At 46.5% G+C, this 20,658-nt stretch overlaps 1 protein-coding gene and 1 non-coding gene across 4 annotated transcripts in view; one reads left to right on the top strand and one right to left on the bottom strand.

The window, feature by feature from the left end:
• The window catches only part of MED16 (mediator complex subunit 16), a 41,088-nt gene extending 22,860 nt beyond the window's left edge, over nt 1–18,228 (bottom strand). Inside the window, exons 1-7 of one of the 3 annotated variants that reach the window (XM_027845389.1) lie at nt 18,082–18,228; nt 17,504–17,541; nt 16,236–16,443; nt 13,513–13,620; nt 11,741–11,910; nt 9,470–9,901; nt 8,278–8,383 (exon numbers count right to left, since the gene is read on the bottom strand). In XM_027845389.1, coding sequence (XP_027701190.1) covers nt 8,278–8,383; nt 9,470–9,901; nt 11,741–11,910; nt 13,513–13,620; nt 16,236–16,374 — 955 coding nt within the window. In that variant the 5' untranslated portion in view covers nt 16,375–16,443; nt 17,504–17,541; nt 18,082–18,228. The remainder of the gene's footprint in view (nt 1–8,277; nt 8,384–9,469; nt 9,902–11,740; nt 11,911–13,512; nt 13,621–16,235; nt 16,444–17,503; nt 17,542–18,081) is intronic. The other 2 variants (XM_027845391.1, XM_027845390.1) reach the window with 2 other exon arrangements.
• Nucleotides 18,229–18,551: 323 nt separating this feature from the next.
• Nucleotides 18,552–18,658, top strand: LOC114030583. The gene has a single exon (XR_003567633.1). It is a non-coding gene; the product is annotated as a U6 spliceosomal RNA (small nuclear RNA).
• Nucleotides 18,659–20,658: the final 2,000 nt, after the last annotated feature.

Below are 20,658 nucleotides of genomic sequence, written 5' to 3'. Positions count from 1 at the left end.
TAAAAATTACCATAAAAAAAATATTTAACTACTGAGTGCCTGAAGGGTCCAGGGCTCAGTGCTTGGCACTGGGAAAGAATGGAAGATAATGCAGAGGCCTGGTCCTCAAGGACATTGTTATTGAGGCCCCTGTTAAGCCTTATACTTAAACATAACAAAAGTTCAACTACAAATGAATAAGAGGAGTACAAAATGTGATGGGAGGAGAGAAGGAAGACATCACATCAAGTTAGGATGGACAGGTCAGGGAAATGGAAGAGGGGAATGCTGAATGAGGATGCCCTGGGGGCAGGATGTCAAAAGGCAATATTGGGGGTTGGATCAGAAAAATACTGAATGATTTGGGGGAAAGGGAGTAGATCATTTGGGAATACAATAACACCTACCAGTAGGTGGTAACATTTCTCTAGTATGACCAAATTTACAAAGCCCAGATTTTACAATGACCCTGTGAGGGACATGGTATGAGTACTGTGACCTCATTTCACTGATCAGAAACTGGCAGTGTTTTCATCCCTGCCACCACAAGAAGGCAAGATCTTGGGAGGAGAAAGGAAGCCTCAGAAAGTGAACCACTGGTTTTATTTTTTTGGGGGGGGAGGGTGAGGCAACTGGGGTTAAGTGACTTGCCCAGGGTCACACAGCTAGTGAGTGTTATGTGTCTGAGGCCGGATTTGAACTCAGGTCCTCCTGACTCTAGGGCCTATGCTCTATCCACTGCGCAACCCAGCTGCTCCTGAACCACTGATTTTGAAGATGATGTCTGAGAATGGGATTTGGATTTCTGGACCACGGCTTAAAATACAGGAATGATGGCCAGGGACAAAGTGTTCTTTACAAGTGCTAGTAAAAACACATTTGCCCGGAATCTTACAAATATAATCCAAAGAGCTGCTACACATATATTCACCAGGCTAATCTAGGGCTAGAGAGAACAGCTCCAAAGTAACAAAGCAGCCGTAGAGACAGCCAGAAATTCAGAAGAGACAGAATGCAAGAAAGAAGATACTGCAAAGCCAGCCCACGGACTCAGATGTCTATTCACAAATGCAGAGAGTGAATTTTCCAGAAACCCCGACACCAATGGCCAAAGTGCATTTTGGGGAGAACAAAACTGACTCCATTTTGTTCTGTATTTGCAATTTTGCTGTGTATGATTGATCCCTGCATGAACTGCAGGGGTGAGCTGCAACAGCTGGCTCCTTTCCTCCCTTAACTGGTACAAAAAGACTGAACTGCTAGGGCAGCTAGGTGGCGCAGGGGAAACAACGTTGGCCCTGGAGGCAGGAGGACCTGAATTCAAATCCAGCTTCAGGCTTTTGACACTAGCTGTGTGACCCTGGGCAAGTCACTTAACCCCACTGCCTACAAAAAGACTAAACTGCTAAAAAAGCTGTGAATTCCCCATTCCTTTGACTTCACAATCAGGGCTTCCTTATCAGCGGCAGGCCCACAAGAGCAGGCCGGCTCCTTGTTTCCTTATTATCACTAAGGCGGCCCAAGATGTTATCAGCTTCTCTGCTTTGGGCAGTAAGAGAGCCCGGATTATGATCCATCCCAGCCTTGTTGCCTGTTTCCCAGACTCATCTGGAGCGCACGAGATTCATCGTGCACTCCAGTGTTGCGGTACTGCAGAGAGTACTGCTGCTACCCTCCCTTATTTAGATGGGCAGCGAGCTCCAGACTGGTGCCCCCAACTCTCCTCACAAGGACACGTCTTCCTCTGCCTCCCATTCTCCTGAATGAGCACACCTTTTTAAAATTTGTATGACCAGCTATGGGCAACCACCTTTTGGGTATAATGCATCACTTTATTATTATTATTGTTATACATCATTTAACATATAAACACCACTAGCCTAACGATGAACAACACACGTTTCCATCAACTGTTTCAGATTCATGCTGACTTACTGGCAGTAGCTAGTGGAACAATTAGGGCCACTAGGAGGCGCCATGGTGCACAGAGCACCAGGCCTGGAGTAGGGAATACTTATCCTGCTGAGTTCAAATCTGACCTCAGACACACCTTAGCTATGTGACCCTGGGCAAGTCACTTAGCCCTGTTTGCCTCAGTGTCTTCATCTGTAAAATGAGCTGGAGAGGAAATGGCAAACCACTCCAGCATCTCTGAGAAGGAAACCCAAAGTGGGGTCACAAAGAGTCAGACACGACTGAAAACGACTGAACAACAGTTGAACAACTCACTCAACATATGGAAACAAATTTGATATTATAGTCTTTACTGAGACTTGGCTGGATAATGACTGGGAGATGGCCTTCAAAGGGCAGACCTTAATCAAAAGGAACAGAATAAATTGAAAAAGGAAAGGAAGAAGAGTCCACTTGTTTGAAGAAATGAAGAAACCAATGGAAGGAAGTGTGGCAGAAGAGCATCTGAGTTAAGAATGATAATAACTGACATTCACATAACATTTTAAAGTATTCTACAACAACAATAGCAACAACAGCTAGCATTTACATAACACCTACTATGTGCCAGGCACTGCGCTAAGTGCTTTACAAATGTTGACTTCTTTAATCTTCACATCGACTTTGAAGTGCTCATATCATCCCCATTTTACAGATGTGGAAACAGAAGCAGAGGTTAAGTGACTTGCCCCCCTAGTGAGTGTCTGAGGCTGGGATTTGACTTCTGGTCTTCCTGATTCCAGACTCAGTGCTCTATCCACTGTGTCACCTAGCTTTAAATACATTATCTCATTTGATAATCATAATAACCTTGAAAACAAGTGTTGCGATCCTCATTTTGCAGAAGGAAACTGAGGCTCAGAGAGGTCAAGGGTGACACTATTAAATGTCAGAGGTAAGAATCAAACCCAGATATCTTCTAACTCGAGACCCAGTACTCTCTGCAGCAATGAAACACTGGAGTGCATGATGATTCTTCAGGAGATAAGTTTGGGAAACAGGTAACAAGGCTGGGATGGATCTTCATCATCAATGAGCTTCTGTTATCTGGGCATTTGTTGGCGCTCGCTTACTGCCCAAAGCAGAAAAGCTGATAATGTTTTGGGCCGCCTTAGTGGTAATAAGGAAGCAAGGAGCTGCCTGGCTCTTGTGGGCCCGCCACCGATAAAGAAGTCCTGATTGTGAAGTCAGAGGAATGGGGCGTTCACAGGGATGTGACCAGCTCATCTCAGAAACGGGGCAGAGAAGGAGAGGGAAAGGGTGCAGCCTGATTATATATATAGATATATATATATAGATATAGATATATATATAAAGTTTTAAAAGATGATGAGGTGTGGCGAGGTCCCAAAGGAACATAGCCATCGACTGGGGAAGTATGGCACATGAATATCATGCACATGCACGTTATAAACATTGCCTAATGTACATACGTGAATGTAATTACTGCTGAGCTGTAACCAATGCTGAGAAAACAATGAACACGAACAATGCAGAGGAGCTCAGGAAGATTGAAATTGAACTGATACAGAGTGAAATACACAGAGCCAAGAAAACAATACAAACACTAACAACATAAATGGAAAAAACAATAGCCAAACTGGAGGCTGTGTAAAGATAATGTGGCTTCAGAGAAAAGATGAAAGAAATGCGCCTCCTGCCCCTGCCTGCAGAGCAGAAGGACTTCGGTCAGTTTGGTGAGTGTTATTTAACCCCATTTTTTCCCCTTTCATTCTTTGCTGTAAGAGATGGCTTGTGGGGGATGAGAAGGGGAAAGGTTGCGTTAGGAAATGAAGAGTGATTTTTTAAAAATTTAAATTCTTAAAAAAAAGTTTTAATATAAAAAACTATTAAAAATTTTTAAAAAGAATTAGTGTCAGAGGGGCAGCTAGGTGGAGCAGTGGATAGAGCACTGGCCCTGAAATCAGGAGTACCTGAATTCATATTTGGCCTCAGACCAAACACCTGACACTCTGACACTTACTAGCTGTGTGACCCTGGGCAAGTCACTTAACCCCAATTGCCTTTAAAAAAAAAAAAAAAAAGAATTAGTGTCAGAAGGGCTAAATTCAAAATAAGAAAAGCTCAGGATAACAAAAAAGTTTACTGGTCAGTGAGTTTTGTTTTGTTTTTCTTTTTTCACCTGGTACTGGGGAAACGAGAGAAGCTGCCCCCTGAAAAGGGTCAAGATGGCTCTTTGGGTGGATGGGACGAGAATCATGGGTGACACACAGAAACCAGGACTATTCAGCTTTGCTTTTTTCTCTGTTGTGGAAAACGATCTTTGGACTGAAAAGGGCAGAACCAAAAAATGGCTAACGATAAGTTGAAAATCAAGATAAGCAGAGAGAGACAGAAAGAGAGCACTGAGGAAGTGGCTGCCCTGATGACCACAGGGTTCCGGTCACCCTGCCTGGCCAAATCACATCCCGGAGATCTGAAAGAAGTGGTGAATGTGACGAGGGAGGGATTCCCTGTCAGAGATCTCTGAATGAGTGTGGGGAATGGGGGCCTGCCCCAGGACTGAAGAAGGTTAAACGCCCTGCTTATCAAAAAAAGGGAAGGGAACAGAGTCTGAAAATTATAGATTGGCCAACTCAACTTCAATCCCTGGTGAAATTCTAGAACCTGATATTAAAGGATGGTAGTAGGGTCCAAGGCCATTTAACCCAAGAACCCCACCCACCATTTTTGTAGCTGGAGGGACTAGGGGCTGGAGAGATGAAGAGACTGGTGCACCTCGGGAAAAGGATGCACAAAAGAAGAGCCAGCTGAGCTCCAGAGAATGTGGGTCATGCCAGACGCACGTCATTTCCTTTTTTGACAAGGTCACTAGATAGGCAGGAATCAGGACAGGGATCTGACCTGTGATTTTCACTGACACAGAGAACTGTCAGGAGAGGAAACTCCCTCTACTGATGTAGGAGCAACTCGGAGAAATATCTAAGATGCTAAGACTTCCCCAAGGTCACAAAACCAGCGTGCGCCAGAGGTCTTCCTGGCTTTGAGGTGAGTTCTATTACATGGATTTTAGTCATGTGTTTGACAAAGTTTCTGTGAAACAATTGGGGTTAAGTGACTTGCCCAGGGTCACGTAGCTAGTAAGTGTCTGAGGCCACATTTGAACTCAGGTCCTCCTGACTCCAGGGCCAGTGCTCTATACACTGTGCTACCTAGCTGCCCCCTTCATACTAATTTCTTAACAAGACGGAAAGATCTGGGCTAGAGGACGGTAGAGTTAGGGGGGTTAAGGACTGGCTGCATGGCCAGCCCATTAATGGGTCAATGCCAATTTGGAAAAAATTCTTTAATGGTGTTCCTCACAGATCCGTGGTTGGCCCTATGCTGTTAAACATTTTTATCAAGAACCAGGATAAAGGCACAGGTTTTATTATATTATCAGATGCCACAAAGCAAAAAGGGATAGCTAATAGTCTGGATAACAATCAGGCTCTAATAAGATCATGAGGGGCTAGAATAACTTGGCCAAATCTAGGAAAATTAAATTGAATAAAGATAAATATAAAGTTTCATGCTGGGGTTCAAAAGCTCAATTTCACAAATACAAGATGGGGGTAGCATGGCTAGACAATGGCTCCTCTGAGTAAAAGGGGTGGTTTACTATCAAATGGAATGGATTGTCAGATCAAAACATGCATCATAAACAAACCATTTGAAGGCCAGGAATTCTCTCATCGTGGGAAGGGGCAGGAGAGGGAACTATGTACCGACCGCGCCGACCTTATGCCGGCAGCGCCGAACACTCTTGCTATAAGGAGCAGGCTGCCAGAGTCATACTCACTCATCAGTCTTCGGTCCTCAACCGGATAAACACACAGAGACGAGCCATCGGGAGGCGCCAACACCAGAGCTTTATTCAGAGGCCATCACAGCAAGCCATCAGAGCAGGAGCAAAGAGAGCGCGTGATCTGACCACGCTCGTTCCTTAAGTACCTACTAGCCCGTCCTCCCCAGCCCGCTTACTAGCCAATGATTGTAGGGTCAGATACCAGAAGGGGCTGTCTGAGTTTAGCACACCAAGGGAGAGGGAGTGACGTAGGAGGCTAGAATCGGATACAGGAAGGAGGCGTCTGGGATTAGTGCATGGACAAAGAGAGAGCACGTGACCTAGGAAGTCAGGAAGGACACAGGAAGGAGGCGTCTGGGGTCAGTGCTACACAAAGGGACCCAGGAAGTCAGGAAGGTCACAGGAAGGAGGCGTCTGGGGTTGACGTTGCATTTAGGGAGGGGACTAAGCAAAGGGAACTCGTCCTCTGCTGTCCCACTCCCACGTGGCACCGCCCCTTGCCTCAGGAGCACAAGCTCCAGCTACTTCCTTGCACCCAGCTTATCTCACATAGCACTGCCCACTGCCTCAAGGCTTCTCCGTACCCAGCCCATCCCAGTTCACCACAACTCTGCCTACCACAGCCCCTGCCTCGACTTCCAAATACCCAGATTCTACCCCAATCTTGCCACAACGCCCACCTGGTAGCTGCCAACATCAGACAGTCCCTCACAGAACTAGATGTGAATACAGGGGCCCAAAGCCTCTCTGAGGAGTCAAGAGCCAGCAGGAATAAAGAGACAGAGGAGCCACCACGAGGACAGAGGCTAGGGGTCCAGGGAATAGAGGATGGGGTAGTGTGAGTCTTCTGCGGTCACTGTATACATGTATTAAAAAGGGAAGAGGTATAGCTTTGGTAGAAGGCATCACTGGTCAGATGGAAAAGAGGGGTAGCTGAGCCAAGAACCCATGGTAAATTTTTTTTTTTTTGAGTGGGGAAGGTAGTAGGAGAAGGAATTGTCATAAATAGGCATGTGAGGTTTGGGGATGTTCAGGCTCCTGGGTCCTAGAAGCCAAGCATAGGTGACACAGAGCAGGAACATGAAGACCACACAGACGGTGGCAAAGCCACCCAAGCGGGGAGAGTGCAAGGGACCATGGTTCCTCTGAAAAAAGATCTGGAGGTTTTAATGGAACGCAAGCTCAAAATAAGTCAAAAGCTAATATAGTCTTGGTCTGTCATGAGTCACACAGTGACCCAGACCGAGCATGTGGCAGCCCAGCTGTCCTCAGGACTGGTCAGAACACCTCTGAAGGGCTGCCACCGATAAGTTGGGAAGAGTCCAGAGCAGGGGCTCCAGAATAATAAAGGGGCTCCCTATCATGTCATGAGAATCAAACTAAGAAACTGGAGCATTTTAGTCTAGAGAAGACTCCCTGAGATGCAGAGCACAGCTCCTGAAAACCCTGGAGATGGTCATGCCTAAAAGTCTCTGGGCTTATCTAGACTGGGCCTCATACAACAGATGTACACTCCATCATGTGGCCTGGACACAAAATCTTTCTAGTTTGTACCGCCAGCAACCAAAGGATAACTGTCAAAGCACTATGAATATTCACTCAGGGAAAAATCCAGTCTTCCTAATGAATACAAACGAATAATTCTGAGGTACCATCTTGCTATCGAGCTGGCAGAATTTTTTAAAAAAATCATCAAATTTAATGTTGATAAGGCTATGAAAAACAGGCACACTCATACACCGCTAGTGGAATGGCTAGAGTCCTTTTGGAAAGCAATCTTATGATACATAAGAATAATAAATAATAATCATATCCTTTGACCCCCAAATCCTATTACTGGGAATATAACCAAATAAAATAATTTTAAAAAACTTTTAAGGCAGTTATTTGTTTAAAAAAAAAGATACAGATAGAGATTTAAAGCAGTATTCTCCGTAATAACAGAATTAGAAACAACTTAACGTCTAACTGTTGGGGAATAACTGAGTAAACTGTAGTATGCAAACATAAAGGAACATAATGAAATTAAGAATGACAAATTTAAGGAATATAAAGAAAAAGAGTCAAGCCATGGATATAGTGGAAAAGCAACAGATTTGGAATTAGACTGTTCAAATCCCAACTCTGCTACGCGAGTGACCCTGGAATCCCTTTCCCTTGGCAGGCCTCTGTTTCCTGACCTATAAAAGGGTTGAGGAGGAAGGGGACAGTTCTATTAAATGATCTCTAAGGTTCCTTCAAAGTATAACCAAAAGACGAGTAGATGCATTCGGTACTAATATAAAAAAGGAAAACAATTACCCAAATGCTGGGGTAAACGGACAACAGAACAGGACTGAGCAAGTACCTAAGAAGTTATAATCATTCTATGTTAAAGTTCACTCAAAACTGAGTATGTTTACATGAAAAACATAGCAATTAAAAATGCCCCAACAAATGGAGCCCCTTCCCTTTGGCTCACCGGGGTGAGGGCTCAGAGACTTTTTAGTGGCAGAGGGTCACAACTTTTTGAAGGGACACTTGGGAAGGAAACTCACCCACAGGGGAGATCTGCTGGAAGATGTTGTTCACGGGCAGGCCCTCCTTGCGCAAGGACCAGCACTCCACGATGCTGTTCATCTGGTTGGAGGCACACAGCAGCACCTGTGAGGTAGAGGTCAAGGGAGCTGGCCCCAGGGCGAATCAGTCACAGCCCTCAGGCTTCTGACCTGGCCTAGCAGTGAAAGGGCAGAGCTCCCTGCCACCTTTTAACCAAATCAGGTCGCAGAGCTCATCAGCTAGTCCTACACATTTGAAATTCTCAGCTCTAATCAGCTGCTCAGTCCTCCAATACCGTCACACCTGTAACGCTCTCTCCACTCAGGAGAGAGGCACTGCCTGAGATGAGATCTTCACCACTCTTTCCGTGGTCCTACGGTCTCCTCTCTGATTCAGCCCTCATTCAGCTGCCAGAATAACCCTTCTGAGCTGCACATCTGACCATATCAGCCCTCTGCTCAGTCACTCCTAGTGACTCCCAAGAGAACAAAATAGGAATTCCTTGGCCTGGCATTTTAGGGCCCCCAGAACCTGGCTTCAACCTACCTTTCTAATCTATTCTCATACTATTCCCCTTCCTACACTCTATCCTTTATAGACAAACTGGACTTTCCCTAACTCCATGTGCCACCTCTGCCTCCGCCCATCTGCCTAGGCTGTGCCCCATGCCTGCAGTGCCCTCCCTCACAGTCTCTGCCTTTCACATCCTTTTCTCCCTTGGAGACCCCTCTCCTCAGGAACCAATTCCTCTATGAGGCATTGGCGTTAATGCTCTTTCCCTTCTAATCTGCCTTGTTTTTACATGTTTGTGTATAGGTTGTATTTCCCCTCCAAGGGAATGTAAGCTCCCTGAGGGCAGGGGCCATTCTCCATCTCGTCTGCATGCTTCAGTGCGCTGCATGGAGGCACTTGATAAATATATGTTGCGTTGACCAGAATATTAAGACTTGTAAGGGAGCTTCGAGATCCCCCTTCTAATCTGTTCTCATCTTCATTTTCCTGATGAAGAAACTGGATCCCCGGGGAGCTGAGTGACTCCCTGAGCCTTAGTCTCCCCACCAAAGAGATGGAGATGACAATATCTGCAGCCATCAACAGGATGGGGCTGTTGTGGGCAAAGTGCTTTGGAAACTGTGAGGAGCCTCTGAGTGGAAGCTGGGGGAGTCACAAGAAAGGCAGCCGGCAGCTCACCTGCTCTGACATGTCTCTGGCGAGGAATTTCAGGTGTGTGATGGCAGGGTACTTGTCCTTGCGTGCTGGGTCTGTCGTGCAGCGCATGAAGAGGGACGGCAGGATCTCCGTGTCAATCCGGCACTTCTCATTCACCACGCTGACACACACCTTGTAGAACTGGACAGGGGAGGTGCTGCTGCCATCGGACGTGGCCACCACGATGTTGCCACCGCCGGTGAAGGCGATGTCTGCCAGGGCCACGCGGCAGCGCAGGCGGCACAGACTCTCTGTGGACGTCAGCACCTGCCCGTTGGGCTTCAGCAGGGACACGGTCACCAGCCCACTGATGGTCACTGCAATCCAGCCCTCCATGGGCTTCCCGCCAAAAAGTGTCAGAGAGGGCGAGAACTTGACTCGAGAAAACTTGTCTCCGAAACTCGAGGCCCCTGACTGCAAAGAAAGAAATGCCTGTTGAACATGATCCTTTAAAATCGAGCTTAAATGCCCAGAGCTGAGGAAGTCTTCCTGGACCCCGCTCAACAGGTGGCAATCTCTCCATCCTCTATTCTCACTGGACATTATTTTTCTATGTCTAATGCAATTCAATCCTTAAAGGAAATGTCACTGCACCAGTATGAATCACGACACAGATTTCGTCTCTGCTATGACATGGTAAATCGCCTTCAGGAGATGCTGTGGCCAAAAAAACTGGACAAGCCAACTGGACAGGCATTTTTGGAAGTAGCTAGACTGTTAACCTCAGACAATGGACAACCTGGTGTTGGCCAATGCCAAGGCATATCTGACTCAGTAGAACAAGCAAAGCACCTGGGATGACTTCCAAGCAATGAGAAGGCAGTACAAAAATGGGGTTTTAGTGAAGGCCTTAAAACTAATTATGTTCTACTTTGTTATATATTTATCCTCTACCAAAAGTCCTCCTCTGACACCTCAGCACACAGAGCTGGGATGCCTTCAAGAAATCCTAAACTGTGCATACCCTTTGACCTAGTGATACCAAACTAGCCCTAATCCACAAAGAGACTGATGAAAGAGGAAAAAGAACCACATATATAAAAACATTTACAGCAGCTCTTTTTGTCATAGCAAAGGTTTAGAAACTAAGGGGGTGCTGTTCACCAACTGGGGAATGGCTGAACCAAGAATGAAGAACTAAAGCTGTGGGGTACCTGAGGGGCATGGAGGGGACAGGCAGGCTGCAGCACACAGCCAACAAAGGACAACACAGGAGAGAAGGCGAGGTGTCTTGCCAGAGATACGGTGTCTATGCAGAAAAGGAGGTAGGCTGCTCACATAGTGAACCCCAGCCATAACAGCTGGATAACCCAGAGCCCGAGATCACTGTCTGTTAAGGGATCTGGAAGGAGGCCCTCGGCACACTGTAGGCTCCTTGTGCAGGAATTATGGGAGATCAAGGGACCCCTGAAGTAGTGACATCTGGCAAAAGGAGCAGGTGGGGACCGGACACGGGATGGAGGTTCAGGAGTGCAGAGGACCAGGAGGAGGACAGAAAGGACACTACACATGTACTCGCAGCTCAAGAGGCTGAACCAGGCCTTTCAGCGAGCAGTCATTAACCAAGTATAAAGGTGCTCCGGCAACCCTTTACAAAACAGCTGAAAGAGGAAGACTCCAAAAGAATGGAAAATATCACAGATATCTGGCTTTTAAAAAAAGTGACTGAGAAGCTGTCAGCAAGCGGCTTACACATGCTGGCCTCCTTTCCCGTCTCAGTAAAGCATTGATAGTGGAGCACACCCGAGAGACTGCTACAAGGAGACTACGAGGTCCTGCTGCGGGGATCACTTTTGGCTTTCACGAGTGAGCACCCACAACGCTGCCTCAAAGGCCCTCCTCCAAAGATGGCCTCGCCCTTCAAGAACCACAGAACTAGCCCCTCACAAACAGGACTCCATCCGACAATCCGCTGCCTGTTTCTTTCCTCTGGGGTATTATTTCTGAAATAATCACTCTCTTCCCTTTGTACATCTTTCCTTAAATCCCCAGGGGCTCTGATGACCTAAGGGAAAGAGGTAGGAGTCTGAGAGGGGGAAGCATCTCATGGCAGCAGCAATTTCGACATGGGGGATCCCTAACACTTAATAAAGTGGGGGCCAGAGCGGAGATCAGACAAGCCAGTGAGGAGGCAACGGGAGGACCTGCTAGCAGGGCGGCAGCACAGCTCCCCTGCTGTGAGCAGCAGAATGATGCAAGGACCCTGCGGATGTGGGACAACACAGCTTCATTTAGCCCCCTCCCCACACCCACCTTCTCCACATGCAGGGCGAGCTTCACGCCGTTGTGTAACCAGGACAAAGACACGATGGGGTCGCCTTCCACCATGCTGCCCACCGTGTTCTCCCAGCTGTTGGCCAGATGGTCGGACATGCCCCAGCACTTCACGTGCCCATCGGCATCGGCCGAGAGGAGCCTGGAGCCTGAAAGGGAAGCACAGGAGTGAGGAGAAGTGAACGGTGAGAAAGCCGAAGGGCAGCCGGGGGTGGGGGGGGCCTGTAATAGCCTGTGTTTGTTAGGCCTTATCCAATACAAAGAAAGAAATGTCTCCCTGATGTCTTTGCTTTTACGTCACTTCAACTGACATCCAAATATAACCCCTGTCTTTCCCCTCCTGTCCCCCTCCTCCCCCCCACAGCAAGGCTTCCTTGTAAGATTAATTACTTAAAAATGAAAAACAAAAAGTAACCCAAAAGTTCGGCAAACCCAGGCCATCCTGTACGATAGCATGTGACATTTCACACCCATAGCCCCAACCTCTTCAAAGAAAAAAGGTTCGGGCCCTATAATGTGCGGGGGTGGTGGTGGTGAGGAACTCTATGGAAGTGGGCAAAGAGCACTGGTGTAACAGGTGTAATACTAATAATACCAATAGCAACAATAGCTAGTATTTTTATAGAGTTTTAAGGTTTACAAAGTACTTTACATATATTATCTCATTTGGGCCTCACAACAATGCTGAGAGGTAGATGCTATTGTTATCCCCAATCTACAGATGAAAAAACTGAGGCAGACAAAGGTTAAATGATTTGCCCAAGGTCACAGTTAGTAAGTGCATGAGGCTGGATTTGAACTCAGATCTTCCCTACTCCAGGCTCAGAGCTCTGTCATTCACAATGCCCACCGAGTGGCCTCACAGTACAAGACTAGGAACCGAACCCCCGGACTTCAGTTCCTCTCGTGTCACTAAGCAGCTATGTGGCCTTAGGTAGGTCATCGGTCAGTCAATAAACATTTATTAAGTGCCTGTGTGTTAAGAACACAGTGGGACGGGGGACACAAAAAGGCAAGACAGTCCCTGCTCTCAAGGAGCTTACAGTCTAACAGGGGAAACAGCATATAGCCAGAGCTGAAGTGAGAGAGAAGTAAGGAGGGAAGGTCCCCTCCGAGGTGGGGGGGGAAGGGGATGATGCCATCCTCAGTAGCCGGATGGGAAATGAGGAGGCATCAGCCCTGGGCCGCCTCCTTGAACAGAGGACCTGGGAGGAGAGCTCAGATGACCACCCTCCTTCCTCTCCAATCAGAGAAAGGGAGGGGACAAAGGGGCAGGGAGGGGTGCTGAGGAGGTATGCCAAATGAGGACACCTTACCTCTGAGAATCACGTGTGTGAAATAGCTTTGGAAAAACGTTCCTGAAGCTGAGGGTTGCCAAGTTTACGATTAAAAAAAATAAAATATTTAACAAGCGCTTTGTAAACATAAGGCGCCATCTAAACCAGGTGTCCAAAAGTCTTTAAGATTTAATAGCTTAAAACTGCATTCAGACCCTGGGGCCGCCCTGTATCTACAGGTTATTATTATACTGAACTTATCCCTGTCTGTGAAATGAGATGGTGGAACGACAAGGGCTCCAAAGTCCCTCACCTCCAGTTCTACGATCTGATGTCTGTAGGCCAAAGGTCAGAGTGCTGTATTTTTAAACGTGGAACTTCGTTCTCCAGGGGCCAGCCCACTCACCTCCGCCCTCCTATTGCCACTGGGCCCGGCCATCAAGAACAGAGAACAGAAAAAAGAGCCCTTCTCACCAGACTGATCCCACTCCAGACAAGTGATCATTTCACTGTGTTCAGAGTTAATGGAGTGCACATCCCAGGGGTGCTCAGTATCCAAAATATGAATCATGTGGGTCAAATCTGAGGAGAGAAGAAAGAGCAAATACTGAAGGCTGACAAAGAAAGGAATTCAACATTTCTGGCAGTAGTCACCTCCTTAAAAACAGCAGTCAGAATGACTAATGAGAGAGACTTTCAAAAACTCAAGTGCCTCCTTAGCTTACTTGTCAAAACCTATTCAACTCTACACATGTATGGACTGCATACTGAGGAGAGATGAATGTGCCAGGCACTGGGGAAGGCACAAAGGCCAGGCACGACAAGGCTCTCACGCACCTCAGAGTTTGACAGGGGATATGACTTCTGATGCAAGTGGAAATTATAAACTCATCAGAAAGGCACATGGAGTCTAAGGGGAAAAAGGGCTTCCAGAATCTGATAGCCAAGTACTATAGAAACACAGGCTGATTATATTTCCATGTCAATGGGCAGTGTTGGTAAAACTGTCAGTGCTACCACAAATCAAAACCATAAACCAAACCCAATACCTTAAGCTTAGGAATCAAGGAGAGTTTACTGAGTTCACCAGCACGAGGACTCCACCAGAATGGTGGAAACTTCCCAAAGCAGGAGCGGGGAACCCTCAGGCACGAGGCCACATGTGGCCCTCTAGGTCCTCAAGTATGGCCCTTTGACTGAATCCAAACTTCACAGAACAAATCCCCTTAAAGAAAGGATTTGCTGGGTAAAACTTGGACTCAGTCAAATGGCCATGCCCGAGGACCTAGAAGGCCATATGTAGTCTCCAGGCCAAAGGTTCCCCACTCCTGCCCCAAAGGAACCAAAGAACAAAACTTATATAGGTTTCAATTTACCCACCCAGGAGGTGAACTGGGTATGGCGGACCTTAGGATTGGACAGGGGGACAGCTAGGTGGCGCCATAGTGCACAGAATGCCAAGGCCTGGAGTCAGGAAGACTCATCTTCATGAGTTCAAATCTAGCCTCAGATACTTACAACTAGATGACCCTGGACAAGTTATTTAACCTTGTTTGCCTCAGTTTCCTTATCTGTAAAATAAGCTGGAAAAAGAAATGGCAAACCACTCCAGTATCTTTGCAAGGCTGTTCTGGGGGCTTGCAGGGTAGGCCTAGGGGATGTGGTATCCCATAGTTGGACAGGCCTGCTGCTGCTGGGGGCTAGTAACAGGAAAGACTCTTCTTCAGGGTCGCTGTCTCCTATGACCTCACCCTAACAGACAGGATTATCTCTAGGAGGTAAGGAGAAGGTAGGGATTGCAATACAAACACGGTGAGGGGCAAGATAGAGAGGAATTGCAGACAAAGTGGAGTTGTTTCAGCTTCCTCTCTCAATCAATGTCTAAGGGTACTCTCTAAGACCCTAAGCTTCGTGGGTAAAGGGATTTCTCCAACTGAGATCCCTATACTGTGGAGAACCACAGGTTCAATCAAAACAAAACAAACGGCCAACGTGCAGGGAGCAGGGAATTACAGAATGTCAGGAAGGTGGGAAGAAACCCCAGAGGTCATTAGTTTAGCCTGTCTGCTCCACTCCCTCATTCTGCTGAGGAGGAAACAATGGGCAGAGCTACATGACATCAGCCTGAATCCAGACCCTTAATCCAATGTTCCAGGACACCACAGGTGAACCAGGGGCTTCTCTCCAAAGGATGGATCCCCAAACAGGTTATAATCTCCCCCTGAGCACCCTGGTCTACATCACACAGGTTGAACCAGATTAAAATGTAACTGGGAAATGTTTAACTTTGTTAAATAAAAATACATTAAACAGAGATAATGTTAATTTGTGGTTTTCTAAATCAACAGGTGGGAGCCTTTCTTTTTGGGTTTGAGCTAAGCAGCCCAGGAGACCTGGGTTCTGGGTTCTAGTCCAGGACCTGTTTCTTTCTTTTTTTTCCCCCAGGTTTATGAAAGATCCGCCATATTGGCCAGACTCTTAAAGAATCCAAACATTTGTGAGCTATTGGCTAGGTTCTCAAAGAATCTGAGCAGTGGCTAGATTTTAAGAATCTGAGCATTTTAATGAAGACAAGATGGACCTTATATACAGAAAGACTGTAGGAGGGATCTAGGAGTGGCCAAGTAGATTGGGGTGACTGGAGGAGGGGTCTAAGGAGTATCTGGATGGAAGTGGCCAGTAAGCTGGAGTGAAAAGAATGCCAGGGACCTGAACCAAGTGGCCAAGGGAGAATGGAGTCTAGATAGGATTAAGGGTAGGAACAGAACTGCCACAATGAAAGGCCAGCTGAATGGATTACAGCCTCGGGCAAATGCCAGAGATTTGAGGAAAGGCCAGGGATTTTCTTTTTTGGGGTCTAGACCAGGATCTGTTTCTGAAGAGCTCTATGACCTCAGCTCATTGGGTAACCACCATGAATCCTGGTTTCCTCATCTGAGAACAGTGTCATTCAGTTGATACTTGCTGAATTTAATTAAACCCCAAGGAGACTCCTGGCTTTGGAGCCAGGAGTCCAGGGGTCAGGTCCCAGCTCTCCCTCTACTTCTGAGACCTTCCACAAGCTACTTAACCTCCTAAGCCCAGCTCCTCCTCTGAAGTAGCCTGCCCACCTCACAGGGCTGGTGTGAGGAAAATGCTTTGTAAGCTGGAAAGCACTCAGAAATTTCAGTCTATGTATTCTATAGCAAATGGCCTACCTTTCTCCTCTTCATTTTTCAGGTCAGTGGTGAAGGCTATGAGGTTTCGGCAGGACCAGGCACAGACCAACGGAATGGAAGGGCAGTGATTGCTTTTGGGCCTTTTCTCCCACTCACAGACATAAGCCAAATCCATCATACCCCTAGAATGCCTTCTGGAGTCCCCAGCCCAGGGTCCCTCAGATCAGAAGACAAAAATCAGCAGGTCCTAAAAAGAAAAAAAAAAGGGGGGGGTATCTGATTGTCTTGTTTTTATTCTTTAAAAGTTTTTTATATTTCAGTCTGAAAATAGTTTTGAGACTGTCACAGAAGAAAGAGTTGATATATTTGTATTTTATTTTCCTCATTCCCCTCTACTGGGGTAGTACAGACCTCACCAATAATAATTTTTTTAAAATATTACAAGGATTTGGTTTATTCTTCATATATTATAATTTATATTTACCATTATGACGATTGCAATTTTCATTATATTATTGTTATCTATTATATATTATTACCCCACTACACAGGACCCCCCCTCAATCTGCCACCAGCTTCTCTCTGACCCTACAGTGGGAAGCCTTTCCTTGTCTCCTCCACTTCTACTGCCTTCCCTCTGAGAATACCTTCCATCAAGTCATGTCAAGAAGCATTTATTAATAAGATATACAGGCAATGGGGTACCGAAATCTATCCTGCCCTACACGGAAATTGAAGGGGAAGGGGACAAGAGAAGGTGGGGAGAGATAGAAGGGAGGGCAGATTAGGGGTATTCAGAATGCAAGACATCTTGGGGTGGAGGGAGGGATGAGATGGGGAAAAAATTTGGAACTCAATCTTGTGGAAGTGTATGTTGAAAACTAAAAATAAATAAGTTCATTAAAAAAAAAGCATTTATTAAGCTCCTACTAAGTGCTACAAAGAAAGGCAAAAAAAACCCAGTCCCTACTCTTAAGGAGCTCACAATCTGGTGGGGGAGACACCATGCCAACAATTATGTTAGCGCAAAATAGAGACAAGATAAATTGGAGATCATCTACATGCAAAGTACTAGCATTAAAGATACTGCTAAAGTATATAAATTTTGTATACATTTTATATGCCCATAGTTATATACATGTTGTCCCCTCTATTAAAATGTGAGATGCCTGAGGGCAGGACCTATCTTTTGCTTTTCTTTGTATCCCCAGCAGCACTTAGCAGGGTGCCTGGCACATAGTGAGTACTGAACAAATGCTTGTTTCACTGACTCCTGGAGCACAGAATTAGAACCTCACTCTACCTACCTCAAATCAGTCCATACCATTTTCAAGTTTTTACTCATCTAAGGACAGAAAAATAAAACAATTAAATGAAGGATGCCATCACCCCTTTTCCTACCCATTTTTTTTTAATGGGGTAAGTGACTTGGCCAGGGTCACACTGCTAGTAGGAGTCAGAGGCTACATTTAACTCAGGTCCTCCTGACTCCGGGGCCGGTGCTCTATCCACTGTACCACCAAGCTGCGCCTTTCCCACCCACTTTTGCAAGCACTGGTCCTAAAATCCGCACAGATACTTCGGGGGCCACCTCCTCCTCCTCCTCCTCCTCCCTCAGTCGTCCCACACGTCAAGCCCTATCCCAGGCACCCAGCACGCTTTCAACTAAAAGCCCCACCCCCTTCCTCAGGCTCCTTCCCCACGCAAGCCCCCCGTCCCCCGCCGCCTCTGTAGGGCTCACTCAACAGCCGCCTCCTTTTAGGCCCCACCCCCGCCAGCGGCTTCCTTTCCCTCGGGCCCCGCCCCCTCGGCCTCTCCTTAGACCAAGCCCCGCCCCTCTGAACATCTTCCGACCACCAGCCAAGGGACGGCGCCGGCGCCTCACCTCAGCTCTGTCCGGCCCTTCGTGCTCTGCTCTGCTCCCGCTCCCGCCCCAACTGCAAGCGGAGCAGCTGCTCCGGCCTCCCGTTGGACCGGCCCAGGAAACGGCGGGCTGAGCAGACAGAAGGAAACGTCGAGACCGACCGCGCAGGCTCGCGGTGGCTACTGGGATAGAGGAGGCTCGGACCCCCCCACCCCCGTCCGCCGTCCTATGAGGTGGTACATTTGGGCGTCGTATGTTAATCAATCAAACACCCAGCAGCCACTGGGTGTCTCAGTGAAGCAAAGATTGATTCTCAAATAGAGACATTCTCAAGATCTTAGATGATAAAAAGACGTTTAAGTCACGTACAAAACACGTTTTAAGGAGATAGGAAAGAAACTCTGGAACCCAGAGCATTTAACTAAGTCGCCATATGTGTAAGATATGTAAATTTCTGGACCTTAAATACTCCGTATAAGAAAGCCTTGTTTGTGCTCGCTTCGGCAGCACATATACTAAAATTGGAACGATACAGAGAAGATTAGCATGGCCCCTGCGCAAGGATGACACGCAAATTCGTGAAGCGTTCCATATTTTTGTCTCCCTATGAAAAGCGAGAGAGTTTCTCTCACCCTCCTCTGCCTTCCCTGGCCTGGGAGAAGTTACTGCCTCTCCAGGGATGCTTTCCTTGGGTCAATCTAGCCGCCAATCCAGAGAAACCTTTGCGGCCCAGGAATTTTCATGCTCTTTTGTGGGTATTTCTTCTTAGGGAGACAATTGAGAATTAAAGAGTAATTATTAGCCTGCACCCAGAGTTCAAACTGAACCGTGTGTAAGCCTTACTCTTGGTCTCCTCATCCTGCTGGGCAAAAACAAAAACTGCATTAACATTTCTTCTCCTACCCTTCTTGGAATGCACTTCCTGGTTACCTCCAGCTCTTAAAATCTCTAGCTTCCTTAAAGTTTCAATCAAGGCTGCTACCCTCAGTTGGGGGCCTGTCCTGATCTCCCAGCCACTAATGATCCCAATTATTTGGGATTACTTTGTCAATGTGCACTCCCACAAGCTTCCTGGGACTAATTTTCCCAAGCTGGGTGAAGAGAAAGGAGAACCAGCAAAGAAATCTTACACCTGCTAATCTCCCATAGAGAAGAGGACAAGGGAGCAGGCACTTTGTGGGCTGGCAAAGCACAGGGGGGCTACATATAACTTTGAGCTCAACTCCAGCACCACCTTCTACTCTGCTTCCAGCTGCCTGGGCCTTGCCTACAAAATTACTTTGCCCTTCTTTTGAATAGACTTACATACGCATGTCTAGCCAGAGAATGTAAGCCCCTTGAGGGCAAAGGCTCTTTCATTTTCTGCCGTATCTCCAGTGCTTGGCACATGGTAGACGCTTTAAAAATGATTATTGATTGAATGAATGAAACCACTCAGCCCATCACGTGGTTGGCATTCAGTACGTGGTTGGCATTCAGTACGTGCTGAATGAAATTACACTTCAAGAAGATAGCAGGGGGTAGGCCAAAGCACCTTGGATCTGGAGTCAGAAGACCCAGGGTTCAAGCGTTTGATCTACTATACACACAGTGTGACCTCTGGCAACCTCCCTGGGCCTATTTCCTCCTCTGTAAAATGGAACTCACACACCTCTACCACCTAACTCACAGGGCAGGGTTAAGGAAAACACTTTACAAACTGTTAAGCACTTGAGAAAGGTGAGCCACTATTAGGAAACATGTCAAAAAACCTCCTCAGTTTCTCAAGAAATATTAAGGAATAAATATTTTTCATTGCCTAAAGCCCTTTTCAGATTTTTTTCCCTTTAGGAAAGTGGGTAGAATAGAAGCTAAGACCTTCCTTTTTTTTTTTCTTTTGCTTTTTTGGTGAGGCAATCAAGGTTAACTGACTTGCCCAGGGTCACACAGCTAGTAAGGCCTTCCTTTTAAGTGGAGAAAAGATGGAACTATCTGGGACTAGGTTATACCTCTTTTCAGGTTAAGATTCTTGTATCTCCTTGCCTTCTGAAAGAATTAGGGGGTGACCCACCCTTCTCCAACCAAAAAGACTGGGACAGTTAGAGGGAGGAGACCCTTTTAGTCCCTGGGGCTAGTAGTCAAGGAAGGAATAGAGTAGTGAGTATGGTTCTAGAATGGTGATCTTAAACTACATTTGAACATATTATAACTTTTTTGTTGTTGTTCAAGATTCTTATAAATATCAACTAAAATTGTCTTGGTGGAGAATCAGAGGACAGAGGGAATGTACCAACCTGGACATATCTTTCTCTAGGCTAGACATGCTTGGATTTTAGAATGATGTTAAATTAATAAAAATTGTTTCTGGCATACTGTGCCTAAAAGACAGAGCAGAGAATCAATATTTATTCCTTGAGGATATTCTGCAGTAAGTGGTGTAGTTTTCTCCATCTGGTGAACACTACAGGACCAGGCATAGATGCATGGAATGAAGGGACAGAGATTTCTTTTGGGCCTTTTTCTCATATGTTAGCAAGGATTTATGAAACACCTACTATGTCACAAGCCCTATGCTAAGAACTAGGGATACAAAGAAAAACAAAAACATGGTCCCCACCC

Source organism: Vombatus ursinus, unplaced genomic scaffold (assembly GCF_900497805.2).
Source record: "Vombatus ursinus unplaced genomic scaffold, bare-nosed wombat genome assembly UNPS02014961.1, whole genome shotgun sequence".
NCBI classification, from domain to species: Eukaryota; Metazoa; Chordata; class Mammalia; order Diprotodontia; family Vombatidae; genus Vombatus; species Vombatus ursinus.
The sequence above is the reverse complement of the archived record's forward strand: the minus strand, read 5'-3'. Positions and strand labels throughout refer to the sequence as shown.